The following is an 18,226-nucleotide window of genomic DNA, read 5'->3' on the forward strand; positions in this document are numbered from 1 at the left end:
CAACGGCTCGGTCCGATTTACACCTCTTCTCATAAGTATCCTTTCTATAACTACCTACATGGCACTACTGGTTACGTAACATCCTACTACACACAGAGGTGGGACTATGCGAGCAGCAGCGTATCTCCTCACAAATAGGTGTCTCACAGGCACATCCACTGTGCGCTGAGAATATCTCCTATGAATAATAATTAATAAATACAGGAGATGTTTTCAATGCATGATAGGATGTGTGAGGCACCTAAGGTGTGAGTAGCACATCCGATCAAAGAAATCAGGAAAGGCAAAAGTACATTACTTATGAAGGTGCAAGTTGAATAAAACGTTACATACAAGACCGGATCTGCTGCTGACATAGGGCGCCTCACAATAACCTCACACGCACATCCTACCATGCATTGGGAACATCTCCTGTGCTTATGAGTTCTTATTCATGGGAGATGTTCCCAATACACGGTGGATGTGCCTATGAGGCGCCCATGTGTGAGGAGCAAATCCCATTCAGTTACATGCTTTATACTTGGCACAGGTGCATAGTCTTAGCAATAAAGTTTGGGAGTTCAGATCTGCACCCCACTATGTCCCACAGTACATCTCTGCCGTGTATTGGGAACATTTTCCGATGATATACCAAAATGATGATGTCATCATCGAAAGATGTTCCTACTACATGGCTGAGATGTGCAGGGGACGTTGTGGGAAGCAGATGAACCATGAGTATACCGCATTTGGTAATAGTGTAATACTTGTAAAAAAAGTTAGCAAATTGGCTGCCCACAATGATCGGTCAAGAGTCGACCGAGTGGTTTGGCAAGTAACAAAACCGAAGTTCCTCTGGTGTTTCACCTTTCTCATCATTTTATTGTTCTAACTGCAAAACATTTACTGATTATTCAAGTTGCCTTGATAAGGCATAATTTGTTTATCTTCTGATACTCCATTGCCTGCGGTCTGCAAGTCGAGTTCTTCCGACATATTCCTAGTGATATACCATGCATTTAGACGTAACAATGTGAAATCAAATACAACAAAGCCAATCTTGGTGATCTGTTGATATAGAACTCTACGTCTTTAAATGATAACCAAAAAGTTTTGGTTTCGCCTACATTTAATCCGATTTATCTCATACTCTGATGATATATTTTTGTAGTCAAATTGGATCCGTATTTTGTAATTTATATCTAATTAATAATCAGATTATATTTGGATTTAATTCCATTTGAACTGATTATTATATTATGCTATATATAATTTATTGATTTTCATATATAAATTTTATATATTATATTTAGGTATTGTTTGATTTCACATAAACAAGTATTTTTCAAATTTAAATAAGTACATAAAACAAGTTGAGACCACACAATAAGTGAAAAATAAGCACTTATTCTGTTTAGTAAATAAATCAGAAATAAGTGCTTATTTCAAAAATAAGTAACCTTTGAGCTGCTTACTTATTGTCTTATCCAATAAGCGCTTATTCACATCTTTTGGGCAAATCCATCCCAAAAATTTTCAAAATGCCCATATTTCACCCACGAATGGAGAAAATCCTATTGCCTTCTCCATTCACACAAGACAACCATTGCAGCAACAGGTTCAACAGAGGAGGCGACTAGTGACTTATCAAACGACCAAGAATGACCAGTGGGTGCCTAGTTTTTTATTTTTTTGTTTCATCTTGCATCTACTCTCCCTCTCTCTCTCTCTCTAAATCTCTGTATTTAGGAGTTTTTTTACGCCTAAACTAGTTTTGTGTTTTTTGTTTTTTCAGATTTCGTTTTTTGAATTGAAAAAGCAACCGAAAATTAACTTCTCGACGATAAGAGGTATGGCTTCTTAATTGAACCTCTTGGGTTGCTTTAGTGCTATTTCATTTATTTATTTCTTTTTTGTATATTTTAGTGAAAAAGCACATAAACCAATTTTCATTGAAATTTTTAATGATATTATTCAAATAGTAATGCATTGTTATTATTGCTATTGCTATTACTGTTGTTGTTGTTACTCAGCAAGAATTTTAACCCTTCCTTCCACCTAAGAAAGGGACTGAGGAAGTTGCCTGGATCTTGTGGTTTTCATCTACACAATTACCATATTTATTGGTATATGAAGGATTGTCATGTGTACAGACTAGAATAATTTGAAATATAGATACCAAAGAAAAAGAATTGGAAACACATCTCATGATCTCACATAAAATATCTGTCTCAAAAGGTGGGCTATCCAAATTTCTGTCTGGACTAAATAATTTGAATTCAAAGCCAATGACCCAATAGTTAATATGATCAATTGGCAATGGCCTACTTTGGTAGAGGCTGCAAAAAAGAAATAAACTCACATTCGATTTACAATATTAATGGATTCTATTGGATTATAATTTCATTAGAAATTAAAATACAATAGGGTTTGATTGATTAATTACATGGAAAATATATTTGTACATATATATTCAAATATCATAGCAAAAGTAATGTCAGGATTGTTTAGAACCATCCAATGGGCGGATTAGATATTTTGTAAAAAACTAACAAATTTATTAGAATGGATACCCCAGCCTATCTATTCCCATTCAACAAATGGTTTCACTGAATGAATAAACAAAATTTATATATCAGAATGAGGAAAATAGGTAGTTCAGACAATAAAACTCCCAAATAAAGCAATTCAGACACACAAAAAACAATTAAGAGATCAGGTTCACCTCACCCATTTGCAAATCAGAATAAATTTTATGACAGGAAAAGAAAAATATATGACGGAAAGAAGAAACAAATAAAGAATAAGAGGAGACAAACCCATAGAATCGGTTGCTATCCAGACAACTGAAAAAAGTGGGCTGTAAAGACGGTGGACCGCCAAAATTTTCCGAGGAACTCTCGACTGAGAGTAAAGAGAAAGCGCAGGAACCGCCCGACACATGAGCTTCATTTATAACAAAGCTATTATAGAATGATGAACATCAGTAAACCATCAGCTGGGAGTTCAGGTTTGCAGCCAACAATTTCTTCCGATACTGTCCCAACTAAATTCGTATCAGCGCGCCCCCCACACGCCCCACATCTTCTCAATGCACATGAGATGTGCATGTGGGGGTATTCTCCGTGGGGTGTCAATCTGAACTCGTCACAAATTGCTAGGGAACATTTTTTGTAAAGCCATAAATAATAGGACAGATATTCCTAATTTGCGGCTGCAGTGGTCGATTGAGCACCGTTGGGAGTGCTGTATTGGAGTTTACATAGTTCATAGTTCATACAGGGGGGACGAAAATATTCTATAGAAATTACCACATCTCAAAGTCAGGACTATACGGAATCTAAGCTTGATGTTAGTTTGGACTCCAAAAATATATCAAATGCGTTTGATATTTTGATATCCGACCTAAACTCTCCAACCGTTTCATTCAGTACTCCATCTCAAATTCATCTCTCAAAACAGGTCAGTTTTGAGTTTCAAGTATACATTTGTATTTGTATTCTTTCAAAACTGTATATTTGTATTTGTATTCTTTTTAAATTGATCTTAATGCTTAGTTTGGAAGGAGTATAAATATAAATATATAGAGTGCAAAACCTTGTATTTTATATGTATTTGTACTGTGCATATTTGCATTTGTATTCCTTTCAAATTGAGCATCATAATGCTTAGTTTGGAAGGAATACAAATACAAATATATATAGTGCAAAACCTCGTATTTTATATTATTTTTCATATATTTGCAGTTATACTCTTTCTAAATTGAGCCTAAATAAAACGCATCAAAGCTTCAAATTTTTAATAGGAAACGCTTGCATTGGGTGTATCTTATCGGCAGATCTATGACAAAGCTATTTTAAGGCTTTTTTAGAAACCCTTCCTTTCTAATATTAAATAACTTTAAGATAGTCTCCATGTAAAAGTATGAGAGAAAAAATATAAAAGAAAAAAAAAGATTTTCATTGAATTCACATTTCCGCTCCACAATGCCACAGAGCAGTGTATTAGGAGCATCTTCCGTTCTCGTACTATCATCGGGAGATATTATAAATATACAGCAGGATGTATTGTCGGGCGGAGATGTGAACTCGTTTTCATTCACTCACAACATCTGCACATGTTCGGCCTATTAAGTGGCATCAATACATTTAACCATGAAAGCATCTACTTTTTAAAATGCAATTGGTGTGCTAATTATATATTTCTTGTTTTGTTGCAAAGAAAATTAAATAAAGAAAAACATTTGTTAAAATGAATTCAATTGAAACCTTTCTTGTTGGAGTTGTTTATTCATTGTCCTCATCCATCACCTCGTTACATCGTAATTTTAAATTTCCAACGTATTTGAAGCATGTCTAATTTTAAATTTCCAACTTGTCAAATTGTACAAAGTCATCACTTTTTTTTCTTGTAATTAATTCAAACGAAACAGGAATCTGTCGTTAAATTCAACATTTAAATAACATCATAATTGGACAAAGTCATCGCTTGAATTCAATATTTAAATAACATCACATCATAGTTATTTTTTTAATACTATAATTAGTACAATTTGACAAGCCAACAAAATTCAGAGCAAACCTTCTTACAGTTTAGCACTCAAGATTTTTTATTCCTTTTATGAGCATACTCAAGAGGTCCTTTTGCGTATTAAATACTGATGTTAGGTAATTCGGGCACTCCTAGCTGGCAGAAACTTGGCTCCTACCTGATGACGGGCAGTATCTGAGAAGAAGAGGAAGATGAAGGATTTCCGGGGAGTTTGCCCAATAGGAATACTCCGATGCTTAAGTTAGTATTCTGAGAGAGCGGTAGAGAAAATTGAGAGTGCTAAGAGTGTTGATAGCGTAGGAAATCAATATTACCTTTGCCCATTGGGGATTGGGGCACTTTTATACTGTAACTCTGTCAAATCTGGCTTAACAACCTCTGTCAAGTAAGGCATAACCGCCACTGTCTTCCTGCCACAGCCGTTATTGCCAGGGCTGAGGTGGCGGGCACAGGCCGCCGCGGCAGGGTACGGACCCATCAGATGTGAGACATCTTTCAGAGGCAGTAGGCACGATGCTCCTGACGAGAGACGTGGGCACAGCCTCCAGATTCGGGGGGTACAGCTGTCAGACATATATTTTCTAAGTCACCGAACTACCTTGGGCCGAGCTATATTCTGCCGAGCTACCCTGTACCGAGGTACTGGTGGTGCGCCGAGCTACTTCGGCCCAAGGTGAACCCCGAGGGACAAATTAGGAGAGCCAATGGGGCTGACCCGAAGTGCTTCCACTTTGGGATATTGAACTGCAGATCGGGGTGCTCCTTTCTTGGGAAGGAAGGGCATAGCCCTCATTGGGAGGAGCTCGCCCCCCCCCCCCCCCCCCCGCTTGGTGGGAGGTCGGGGCGAGCTGGATGTTACTTCCCAGCGAGTTGTTTCGTCCGCCGAGTTGCCATGTCAGACTTCGGCGAGTTTTTTACGCCGAGTTATGGTCACGTTGCCACGTTGTCACGCTGAGTCGTCACTTACGCTAGGTGATGTCCACGTGTCCCCGTGCTACGAGGTCGGGCCAAATCACCCTCCATCAATTGCCCCCCACTCCCCGTGCTGAGGGTTTTGACCCAGTGCGGGGAGTTCACGGTGCACTGGCTAGATTTGGCTCGGTGCTCATGCCACCTTGCCAGGTGACTCGCTGGTCAGACCGGTCTACTGGGCGGCTCAATCAAAAGAAACCCGGGATGCGTACAACTTACACGCAGACATCACGCGATTTGGACTTCGCGGACGCCAAAAAACACGCTAAACTGATTTCGCCTCGAGGGTCTCGTAGCTGGTTTTCTTGAGAGTCGTCAGATCATCTTGATCTTGACCATTGGTGCCCGAGCGTAGCGGCTATAAATAGTGGGGTCCTAGGCCATTTTCCACGCCATATGTTTTCTGCGTTTCATCTTGAGCTCGCGTCTGGGGTCTCTAGCTCGGGTCTTCCAGTTCGTCCCATTTTCTCAGTCCGGTAGCATCTTTTTTTGGTGAGTTCCCCGAGCCTTCCCTTTCTTTTCCAACTCGTTTCTTTTTCATGTCTAGCGGGGGTAGTCTCTTAGGTGAGCCCGAGGTGGGTACCTCGGCTCAGGGTGACCCTGCCGATGTCCGGCCTTCTTACGAGGCATGGGAAGCCTCGGGTACCCAGGCGTCCACCTCTCACCGAGGTCGGATGCCAGACAAGTTTGGTCCATCCATCATGACTCTAGAGAGAATTCGGTATCTCATCCAATAATACAACCTTCCCAAAGAGTACACGTATAGCCTGCCCGCGGGTAACTTCCATTGGGAGCACGGTCCAGATGAGATCGTGATCTTTAGGGAATAGCTCATTATCGGGCTCCACCTACCTCTCCACCCTCTTATCATTGAGGTCTTGAAACACTTCAACATCACCTTAGACCAACTCCACTCGAACTCCATTCGCAATGTGGTCGGGACTATCTCCCATTGCTTCGACTACGCCTTTCCCTTAGACTTTGACATATTTTGTTTCATTTCGTCAATAAAGAAGAGCGCCTCAAGCATTCTCCCCGAGCACAGGCAGACCTACTACCTGTCCCCTCGCCCGGGCTTCAAACTGTTGCATAAGCTTCCTAGCAAAGTCCCGGCCTGGAAGCAGGACTACTTCGTAGTCTGAAGCAGCACGGGGTGGCCCTTCCCCACTAACTGGAGAGCGGCTGCTCAGGACCCCGGCATCATTCTTGACAAGAAGACAAGGGAGACACTCCAGTCATGGGCTGGGCTCCGATTTGATTACAAGGACTATATCGCCGAGAACAAGCTCATACAAGCCGGTTTGAGCCCGGGTAGGTTCACTTTTACCTTAGTACTTTGCTAAAATAGTTAAGTACTTTCGGCCTTCTAACGCCGAGCTCTGTTGCAGGTCCCATGGAAGCGGAGAAGCTCAAAGGGCAGAGGCTCTTCCGTTAGATGAAGAGGAAGAAGCGAATTGCCAAGAAGGCGCGCACCGAGCCTCCGCGGGCCCCCACCCCCGAGCCCGAGCCCGAGCCCGAGCCCCCGCAGGTCCTCACTTCAGAGCCCGAGCTCCCTGATGCTCCTCCTGTCGTTGACTTGGAGCAGGAAAACCTATCATCTCGGGGGCCTGAGGTGACAGTAGAGCCTACCGGTGAACCTGTCGAGCCCACTGTTGAGGCTTCTGAACCTACCGAGGCTGCTGCTGAATTTTCTGAGGACCCTGCTCATGCAGCCGAGACAGCATATTCCAGTTCGGGGAGTCAGGAGGAAGAACATAACATCCTGATCCCCCAATGCAGCCTCCAAAAAAGCAAGCAAGCTGTCTACCCCAAAGAGGTCACCGATTGGGCCGATCTCACTCCTGGTCAGCTCGGAGCCCGGGCTGCCACCCACGCTATGGTGGTAAGTTCTTCCACTTCAAAAATTTCTTTTTTTTTCTTCGGTACTAACTGATCTTCTTTTGCTAGGTGAACACTGCCATGCACGCTCTGACCCTTCAGTCTGACAGGCACTTGAAGCGGGCTCTGGCTGCCAAGGAGTCGTCTCACGCAACCCACGCCGATCTGAGGGTAGCTCGCTGCCAAATCCACCAGTTGGAAAGTGATGCCACAGCCCAGAAGAACTTCATCGAGGCACTGTTAGCGGGGAAGGAAGGGCTGGCTCACGAGAGAGACAGATTGATGGCCGAAGTGAACGGCCTCAAGGCAGGCCAGGAGGCCTTAAAACTTGAAGTGAAGAGCCTCAAGGTAGGCCAGGAGGCTTTACAGCTTGAGGCAAAGGGTCTCAAAGAGGAGAAGGGGTTCTTAGAGCACGAGGTAGAGTACCTCAAGGTCGATATTAAGGAGAAGACCCAGATCTTCGACCAGGCCATTGAGGAGACGAAGGTCCAGGCCGCTATAGACTACGTCAAGTCAGACGAGTTTGACGTCATGCTGACCGATGCCTATCGCAAGGGCTTCAAACTCAGTAGGTGGTTGATAAGGTACACATACCCCGACCTCGACACCAGCGCCATCACCACCTCGCGGATCACGAACGACATCGCCCGCCAGGCAACAGAGGACCCAGATTCTGAAGAGGAGGGTGGCGATGAAGAGGCAGGTGCCACTGACCTGGCTGATGCTCCTGACGAGGTCCCGAGCAAAGGCAGCGAGCCCCCGAAGTAGTCTTTATACAGCCCCTGTACCCTAAGTCTGCGAGCTCAGTTTTAATTTCCCTTCTTTCTGATCATTTTTGTAAAGAACTTGTATGATAAAGAATTTGGAAATGAAAGTATATATTTTGCTAAGTGTTTGTGCAATTTTCTTTTGCCAAAATGGTTGCCTTACCCCGAGCTGTCAAGCTATCGGGTTAAATTCCTGAAGTGAGCACTCCTTAACTGTTGTCACCCCGAACTGTCTCCCTGTACTTAGTAGGGGTGACTTCATAACGCACACCGAGGTGATCAACACAGTAAGGCATGAGCCTGACCTATCTACTCGGTTACTTGGGTTGATAGTTGTCCTTAGCGGGTTCAACCTACTGTATGCCGAGGTGGGCTATGCGTCACAAGGTTCGCACCCGAGCTGCCTGCGTCCTTGGCATACTGAGCCTATGCTGGTGAGGCGATTAAGTCATGAATAGCGTCGAGGTCTTTAGTTAGTTCGGCGTTTCAGCCCTTTTGCTAGAGGGAGCGAATTATAGACCACTCTCCTAGGGTCCGCCCATGCCGAAGAGGCGACTGGGTCTTATAGTGCCGAGGTCATCGTTAGCTCGACATATTAGCCCTTAGGCTCTAGGAGAGACCCGTGGTCCACTCAGTTCGGTAACTTATAGGTAATATTGCCTTAGGTTGACAATATTCCATGCCCGATGTACTTGTTTCCCTTCTAGGGTTTCGAGCTCGTACGTTCCTTCCCCGAGCACCCTTTTTACTCGATAGGGTCCTTCCCAATTTGGCCCGAGCTTACCAACACCGGGCTTAGGCACCATAAACTTACGACGAACTAGGTCTCCTACGCGGAGGTTCCGCTTTTTGACCCTGGCGTTATAGTACCGAGCTACCCTCTGCTGGTAGGCCACAGTCCTAATATATGCGAGGTCCCGTACCTCATCAAGCAGGTCGAGGTTGGTAAGTAGCTCGTCTTCGTTTGTCTTATCGTCATGCGCTTCTAGTCGCAGCGTAGGGACTTCGATCTCTGCCGCGATAACTGCCTCGGTGCCGTAAGTGAGGTTGAAGGGAGTCTCTCCTGTCATAGTCTTCATTGTGGTCCGGTAGGCCCGTAGAACACTGGGCAGCTCGTCTGCCCATAGTCCCTTAGCTCGGTCCAGGCGTGCTTTCAGTCCGCGGAGAATGGCTCTGTTCGTGACTTCCGCTTGGCCATTTGCTTGAGGATGTGCTACCGAGGTAAAGTTTTGTTGTATTCCCATGTCTTTGCACCAATTTTGGAATTTGATGTCTTCGAACTGCTTACCATTGTCGAAGATCAGTACCCGGGGTAGTCTGAAATGACATACTATGTTCTTCCAGAAGAAGTTTTGCACATTCCGAGCTGTAATCGTCGCGAGAGGTTCAGCTTCTACCCACTTAGTGAAATAATCAACTGCCACCACTAAGAACCTTCTCTGCCCTATTGCTGGTGGGAATGGTCCGAGTATGTCAATCCCCCACTGTGCAAAGAGCCACAGGCTGGTAAGATATTTCAGATCGGCGACAGGCTGGTGTTGGATGTTGCCATGCTTCTGGCACTTGTCACATCTCCTGACGAGCTCGATTGCATCTGCCTTCATCGTTGGCTAGTAATACCCCTGTCGTAGTGCTTTCTGGGCGAGAGTTCTGCCCCCCAAGTGTCCACCACACAGGCCCTCATGAGTGTCGTGGAGCACGAGCTCGGCCTCGGAGGGTCGCAAGCAGCGCAGATAGGGGACCATGTAAGATCTTCGGTACAGCCTCTCGTCTATCATGACGTACTTGGCTGCCTGACACTCTACCCTTCTGGCGGCGTTACGGTCTGCAGGGAGGGTTCCGTGTAGCAAGAAGCTCGCGAGCGGATCGATCCAGCTCGGCTCTGCTTGAACGATGGGAGCGACCTCCTCTGCCCCCCCGAGAATGCTAGGCCGAGGCTAGTTCTCTATATACACGATTCTCATGGTGTTGTCACTGGTGCTGGCTAACCGGGACAGGGCATCGACCTCCGCATTCTCTGATCTCGGGATTTGCTTGATAAAGTGAGACTGGAAGTTAAGTAGAGCTTCTCTGACTTGGCTAAGTAGGCGATCATGGTTGGCTCGCGAGCTTCGTACTCACCTGTAACCTGATTGACCACAAGCTGAGAATCACTGCAGATGACAATGTGTTTGGCTTTCACTTCATTCGCTAGAGCAAGCCTGGCTAGTAGCGCCTCGTACTAGCGGGACTCAAGTTGATCACCTCGTGCTACCCCGACCCCGAAGTCCGTAGGGAACTTCATCGGCCGACCTATTATGGCATTGTATGGGGAGGGAGTTGTGACCACTAAGAAATCGTGGTTGAGTCTTACTATGCTAGGCCAGGTGCCGACTTCCACAGGCACTGTAACTCTTCCCAAGGGCCTTACTTCCTCTCCGCTGAAGCCTATCAAGGGAGTATTCGCGGGCTTCAAGTCGCTTTCTTGGAGCTGAAGTTGATCGAAGGCTGCTTTGAAGAGGATATCTGCTGAGCTGCCCGAGTCGACAAGGACACACTTGACTTTAAAGTCATTGATCTTCACCTTTACGACGAGCGCATCATCATGGGGGTAGTGGACCCCGTGCGCATCGTCCTCTGTGAAGAGGATTGGGTCTTCTGTCCTTGGCCACTTTGGGGGATTCTGCTCTTCCCTGGTGGCCTCTCGGGCTGATGTTCAAGCTACAGCCGAGGTGCAGCCCACCACAATCGAACCTCTGACTATCACATGGATAATTCCCCGAACCGGTCTCTCTTCCGGGGGCTGCCTCAGTGACTGCTCTGCTGGCCTGCTGTTGGGTTCGAGAGCATCTCTACTCTGCTCCCCCCACCGACCTGCTTTATTAGTATTATTATTCTGTACAAAATTTCTCAAATATCCGCGACGGATGAGCTCCTCTATCTCGTTGCGGAGGTTTTTACAATTCTCGGTACTATGACCGTGGTCTTTATGAAAGCTACAATACAAACTTTTATTTCTTTCGTTGGGGTTTCCTCTCAGACGGGGTGGCCACTTCACATATGGGGCGTCCTTGATTGCCATCAGGATCTCGGCTCGCTTTGCGTTCAGGGGAGTGTAGTCATTCCGATCTGCTGTAGGAGCTCAGAATGGTTGACCTGTCTTTGCCCCCCGAGCTAAGTCTTTCTTCTTTCGGCTGACCCCTTGGTTCGAGGGTTCACCTTTCCTCTTTCTCTTCTCGGGCACGCCTTCACCTTTTTGGTTGATCTCCTCCTTCGTCCCTATAAACTTGTCCGCAAGCTTAAGGAACTCGGCTACAGTCGTGAGCTGGTTAACAACCATGTGCCACTTGAACTCCTTGTGTGTCACGTCCCTCTTGACGGCTGCAAGTCGCACTGCGGGGTCTAAGCGCGGTATCTGCAGGCACGCGTCGTTGAACCGCTTGATATAACTCTGGATAGGCTCCCCTTCCCTCTGGACTATACCAAGGAGGCTCTCCTCAGTTCGTGGGCACCGCTTGCTGGTGACGAAGTGAGAAGTAAAGGCTTGCACGAGCTGCGCCTAGCTTTTTATTGATCCGGGTGCAAGGTTATAGTACCATGTGCGGACCACTCCTTTGAAGGTGGTGGAGAAAGCCACACACATGCAAGATTCATTGGCCCTCGCCAGGTGCATCTGGGACTGAAAGTCATCAACATGGTCATTTGGGTTGAACGACCCATCATACTTGTCCAAGGGAGGTAGCTTGAAGTCCTTGCGCATGGGGACAGCAAAGAGTTTGGGAGACTGGGGGGATGGAACTGAGAGGAGCGGAGTGGCTTTTACTTCACCCGAGTTTACCTCTTCCTTGCCCTTGAGCTCGGGCAAGTTGTGAGTGGCAGTTCGGCGAGCTCGGCGGTGCCTCCTCTGCTTTCTGGCGGGCTCCGCATTAGTGCTGCTCGCCTCTGTGTTGTCAGGGATAGTCTTCGCAAGAAGCGGCTCGGACTGCTGGTGATGGCTACAGACGGAGGGGTCTTGCCTAGAATCTGTGGCCAGGACCTCGAACCAGTTCTCCACAAGTGGGGGTCCGAACTCCGAAAGCCGGGGTGATGCAGGCCTGGTAGGTTAGGACCCTCCCGATCTGACTGCTCGCATCGAGGCCGGGGTAGCTGGTCTCTCCTTCCTACCGTGGGAGGAGATTTGACTCTTAAGAGGGTTCTGAGTCTGAGAAGTCTCTCCCCAGCGAGAAGGACGCTCATTCTAATGGCGAGGCCTGGCTTGCTGCGAGGTCGGGTGCCGAGGAGGGAGAGGTTGTTGAGCCTGAGGCAGCTGAGGGAACTGCTACTGGTAGTGGTACTGGGAGACTTGGTGCAGCACTTGCTGCTGGTAGAGCTGAAGTTGTTGGAATTGTTGCATCTGGGCTTGCATGGCCCGCATGCACTGCACCAGGTCGTCGAGCTAGTTCTGGTTGGTCATCGGAGGGACGATAGAAGGTTCAATGAAAGTTGTCCTGACTGAGAAAGGAAGAGGGACAATCACGGGTGCCACTGTTTGCAGCACGTTCAGGCTGGGGATTCCATCCGTGGAAAGGGGGATAGTGAACTGCCCAATGCACACCACGGGAATCTGGAGTTGTTCCCCGGCGATGTTCATCTCCGTGCTACTTCCGACGTTGCTGGAAGAAGCCATGAATACTGTGGTTGTTTATTTTGAAAGTTGGTAAGATTGGAGGAAGGATTTTTGAAGCGTTCCCACAGACAGCGCCAAATGATGTAGCACAATTCGGACACTCCTAGCTAGCAGAAACATGGCTCCTAGCTGGCGACGGGCGGTACCTGAGAAGAAGAGGAAGATAAAGGATTCCCGGGGAGCTTGCCCGGTGGGAACACTCTGATGCTTAAGTTAGTACTCTGAGAGAGCAGTATAGAAAATTGAGAGTGCTAAGAGTGCTGATAGCGCAGGAAATCAAGATTACCTTTGGCCCTTGGGGATTGGGGCTCTTTTATACTGTAACTCTGTCAAATCTGGTTTAACGACCTCTGTCAAATCAGGCATAACCGCCACTGTCTTCCTGCCACAGTCATTACTACCAGGGCTGAGGTGGCGGGCACAGGCCGCCGCGGCAGGGTATGGACCCGTCAGATGTGAGACATCTGTTAGAGGCGGTAGGCACAACGCTCCTGAAGAGAGACGCGGGCATAGCCTCCAGATTCGGGGGGTACGGCTGTCAGACAGATATTTTCTGAGTCATCGGACTACCTTGGACCGAGCTATATTCCGTCGAGCTACCCTATACCGAGGTACTGGTGGTGCGCCAAGCTACTTCTACCCGAGGTGAACCCCTAGGAACAAATTTGGAGAGCCAATGGGGCTGACCCGAAGTGCTTCCACTTTAGGATATTGAACTGCAGATTGGGGTGCTCCCTTCTTGGGAAGGAAGGGCTTAGAGCTCATTGGGAGGAGCTCCCCCCCCCCCCCCCGCTTGGTGGGAGGTCGGGGCGAGCTGGATGTTACTTCCCGGCGAGTTGTTTCGTCCACCGAGTTGCCAGGTCAGACTCCGGCGAGTTCGTTACGCCGAATTATGGTCACGCTGCCACGCTGTCACGCTGAGTCGTCACTTACACTAGGTGATGTCCATGTGTCCCCGTGCTATGAGGTCGGGCCAAATCACCCTCCATCAAATACATAAGTGACAAATGATTCATTAGCCAAAATAAATAAATAACATCATTGTTTATTGAAGTCAACGGATTTCTATCTAACGTAGAGTTTTTTTTTCTTTATTTTTTTATTATTAATAAATGTGTGAGTGTAATGGTAATTTTAAATGATAACTGATGGATGGAAGGTACTTCGGACGTCAGTTATGAAGTACACTGGTCGAACTTCAAGATTGATGGATCAGAGAACCCGGGCCCGGTGAGGCCGCTGCAATGTTTAAATCAATACTAAGTAAATAGTGAGTTGAAAGTAAGTGAAGTTGAGAATTAGAATGCACTATATCGTGCATACCTGGGTCTTAGGGGCTGATGCCCTTATATAGTGGGGCCGTCGTGGGTCTCACAAAACACTCCTGAGATCTTTGGCCTGAGCCATAGGAGTTCGTTCCGCTCCGGAAGGTGGATAATGTGCCAGCTGATAAGGCCCATTGTGTCTATCCGATTCGGGTGGGATGAGGATAAGGCCTACAGTTGTGTAGTGTGATCCCAAAAGGCTCGGATACAACTGGCAAGCTTCTAGAGATCTACAACGTGCCACTTCAGTAGGCTTGGTCATCCGAGGTACCCAGTCTTTGGTGCTATCCGAGGTGACCAATACACCTGAGGTTACCTGACCTGCCGAGGTGGCAAAAGGTGCTAAGTCACAATCTACCTAGCAGGTCGTGCCCATGTGTTCTTCGTCTATTAGATCGGGCCAAATCACTCCTCATCAATTGCCCCCTACTCCTCGTACCGGGGGTTCTAACCTGGTGTGGGGAGTTCATGACGAGCTCAAGTGGATTTGGCTTGATCACCCTCTAGGTTGATGATCAGTCCAATGGTTTGGCCTCGATGACCCGCCCCGCTCGACCAGGAAGCCAAATTATGTGTCGGGGGCGCGCAGAAGTCATGCGGGTTACTTAACTACGCAGACTTCAAAACGTGCGCTCAACCAATTTCAACCTTGGGTAGCAAGCAGCTGGTTTCCATGAGAGCCATTGGATTGCATTGAACCTGACCATTCAATATCGACTATAGTGGCTATAAATAGGGGCCTTGAAGTTACTTTCACTTCGCCTTATATTACACGTTCATGTTCCTGACCATTCAATACCATCTCCTTTCTTCAGTCTTTAGGTAGATGTCCTTGTTCCTTGCCTGCTTTTTCTTCAGTTCAGAATGTCTAGTCCTACTACTGGTAGTTTACTTGACATTAGTAGTGAGTCAACCGAGGCTGAGGTGGGTACCTCGATCGTGTCTGGTTCTACTGAGGTGAGTACTTCGTCGCACAGTTCTGGATCTAGCCCATCTGAGGTGGATACCTCAACTTAGGAGTGCGAGGTTTTTGAGAAGGAAGCCTTGACCTTGCGTTACTCTCAGAAGCCGGGGCCAGATCACTTCAGTCCTTCTATGATGATGGCAGGGAGGCTCCAAGTTTTAGCTACATACTATAGGTTCCCTGAGGACCATGGTTGGAGCATTCCATTAGAGGGGTACCCTTGGGACCATGATCATGACGAGATCATGGTGTTCGAAGAGAAATTGGCTGCCAGACTGTGCTTCCCACTCTATCCTTTTATCATCGAGATCATCAAAAATTTCAACATTACCATAGACCAGCTCCACCCAAATTATGTTCTTACCATTATAGGCCTCATCTCCCTTTTCCACGACTACAGAAGACCTTTAACATTAGACATATTTAGCTTGATTTGTTCAATCAAGAAGAATCTCGCCAGTATCCCTTCGTCTGAAAAGTGTAGTTATTACCTGACCCCCTGACTTGGGTATAAAGTCCTGTTCGATTACTTGAACAAGGTCCCGGCCTGGAAGAGACACTAAGTCGTTGTTATTGTAGTTGGGGGATGGCTGTTCACAAAATACTGGAGGACATCCATCAGTGACCCCGGCGTCAGGCTGGACAAAGAAATGAAGAAGGAAATCTGGTCCTGGGCAAAGCTCAAGTGAAGTCTGAAGGATTTTCTAGCTGAGAAGAAACTAGTCAACATGTAGTTGAGCCCAGGTAGGTCTTTGCTTCGGTACGCATACACTTAGTCTTTTTGCTTTGTTACTTCGGCTGACTGACCACTTACTTTCTGCAGGCACCATGATGGATGTACCGATCACTAAGTTGTTTTCAAAATTGAAGAAGGGGAAGAAGAGGAAAGCTGCTAATGATGTTCCCCAAGAGGTAATATCTGAGCCCGAGGCCCTAGCCACTCCTGCTGTTCCAGCCAGGGAAGGAATCCCAATTGTCAACCTAGTTGAAGAAGACCAGGAAGAGAGATTGGCACCCCGCAAGTCCGAGGTAGCCCAAGCTACAGAAGACCGGGTAGAGAGTGCAGCACTGCACCTTGCAACCAAGGGAGAGGTCCTCTCTTGTCGGGCAGTGTTTGATCATTATGGGCTAAGAGGTTAAGTATAAGACCATTGAGGGTTATACCTGATGAGCTAATCTTGCATCTGCCCACAGTCCTTGGGCCTTCATAAGATGGTTGGACCCAGGGACCATTTAGTGTAAATGTTGGGCCCATTAAAAGCCCATAGTGATGGACTCAGGGGTTCACTATATTCAGCAGTGAATTCGGCCAGGCCTTGTAATAGAGGGTAAGCTGAACCCATGTGCCTAATGTGTAGATCAATGATAGGGTCCCACGCCATACAAAGAGAGCCAAGCTAGCCAGCATTAAATAGGAAGTGAGCTCGAAGCTTAAAGGACCTAAAGCCCATTTTGAACTGGGTTAATTCGATTAATTAAATAGGGGTGGATCTGGGTTTGAATCAGCAGATAAGGATAAGAGGGTAAACCTTATCCACATAAAGAGTCCAGATCCAAATAAAGATTTGGATCAAGGAACTCCTAATTTGATTAGGAAGGCTGATCTTTATCTACAGATAAGATAAGGGGTTATCCTTATCCACTTAAAGAGTCTAGATCCAAATAAAGATTTGGATCAAGAAACCCCTAATGAGATTAGAAAGTTGTCTCTTTAAGGCTATAAATAAGAGAGCAGTGCGGACCTGAAAAAGACACTCAATACAAAGAGAAGACAACTCAGTTAGACTAATCTTGCCTTCAGTTCTTTTTCTTCTTAGTCTTGCCGCCCTACCCTATTCGATCTCCAGTTCTTGGATTTGATCAAGATTTGATCTTGATATTGTTTCTTGCTAAAAGAAATAATTTAGAAGCTTTGGTCACTGTCCCATTCGATTCTTGCTGAAGAATCATAAGTTCTTGGTGAAGAACTACTAGTTGATTCCACCTCATCCTAAGTTGTGTCATCTTCAGTGGAGGGAGGATTTGGTGCACTCTTTGGGCATGAACACCTACGTTGGGAGGAGCTTTTTGCATGGATTCCATATATCCCTCCGTAATTTTGGTTTCAGATTTGGTCCAGTTTGGTTACAAGAACAAACCTTAAAAATGCAGTTTTCTAAATTGGGAATAGGATTCCCAGAAGGGAGTAAAGAAATTTTTGAAATTTTGCCCAATCTTCCTGTAGGGTTTGGCCATCCATATGATGGATCTCTCATCCCTTCAGCTTATACCCAGGAAATCAAAGATGCCGAAGTGTGAGCTATTGATGCTAACAAAGATTCTCCGGAGTACGACAAGTTCCATGATGAAGTCGCCACCAAGGCCTTTAGAAATGGCTTCAAGTTGTTCCACTGGCACATCAGGCATGCCTACCCTCAGCTCAACCTCAAGGATATCACCACCGTCGGGGTTACCACCGAGATGGCACTCCAATCCCAGGAGGAGACCCCGACTCCAAAGAGGAAAGTGATGACAACACCGGCGAGGGAACTGTTGACAAGTTGTCTAGCCCAACCACCATGAAAACCGACGAAGTTGGCGTTGTTGAGGTCACTACAGTGGAAGAGCTGAGGGAAGGTGTTGGAGACACTGAAGGCGAGGATGGAGAGCCCCATGAAGACTGATTCTGCTTCTTTTCTTGGACCCCCCATACATATATCATGTCCCGAGCCTCCATGCTCGGATAAGTAGTTTTCTCTTTTCTTTCCCCCCTTTTTTTGAATGTATGAGAACCATCTTCTTGCAATGAAGTCATGAAGTACATTTTGTTCTCCACCCTATGTGCAATTACGTAATTATTTTTCTAAGTGTAGATTAACCTGAGGTGCCGAGCTGATGAGCTAGGCAGAGCTAGGAATAATTCAAAGTCGATATGTAAGCCGAAGCGCATGGACACTATAGGGTAGGTACTTGACCTATCTGCACACCAGTGAGCCTGAACACGAACTGATTTTTTATTTCGCCCATGCCAAAGAGGTGATTGGGCCTTGAACTACCCATGCTGAGGAGGCAACAGGGTCTTATGTTGCTCATATCGAGGATGCAACTAGGTCTTGTGTAGTGTCGAGGTCTTTTATCAGCTCGACACCTTAACCCTTAGGCTTTG

At 46.5% G+C, this 18,226-nt stretch overlaps 1 protein-coding gene across 2 annotated transcripts in view; it reads right to left on the reverse strand.

The window, feature by feature from the left end:
- The window catches only part of LOC104596791 (protein ROOT HAIR DEFECTIVE 3-like), a 62,065-nt gene extending 59,115 nt beyond the window's left edge, over positions 1–2,950 (reverse strand). The window contains exon 1 of one of the 2 annotated variants that reach the window (XM_010258082.3): positions 2,799–2,950. In XM_010258082.3, the coding sequence (XP_010256384.2) occupies positions 2,799–2,931 (133 nt within the window). In that variant the 5' untranslated portion in view covers positions 2,932–2,950. The remainder of the gene's footprint in view (positions 1–2,798) is intronic. The other variant, XM_010258081.3, reaches the window with a different exon arrangement.
- Positions 2,951–18,226: the final 15,276 nt, after the last annotated feature.

The sequence above is a fragment of the Nelumbo nucifera genome, chromosome 5 (assembly GCF_055504915.1).
Source record: "Nelumbo nucifera cultivar China Antique chromosome 5, China Antique-T2T, whole genome shotgun sequence".
NCBI classification, from domain to species: domain Eukaryota; kingdom Viridiplantae; phylum Streptophyta; class Magnoliopsida; order Proteales; family Nelumbonaceae; genus Nelumbo; species Nelumbo nucifera.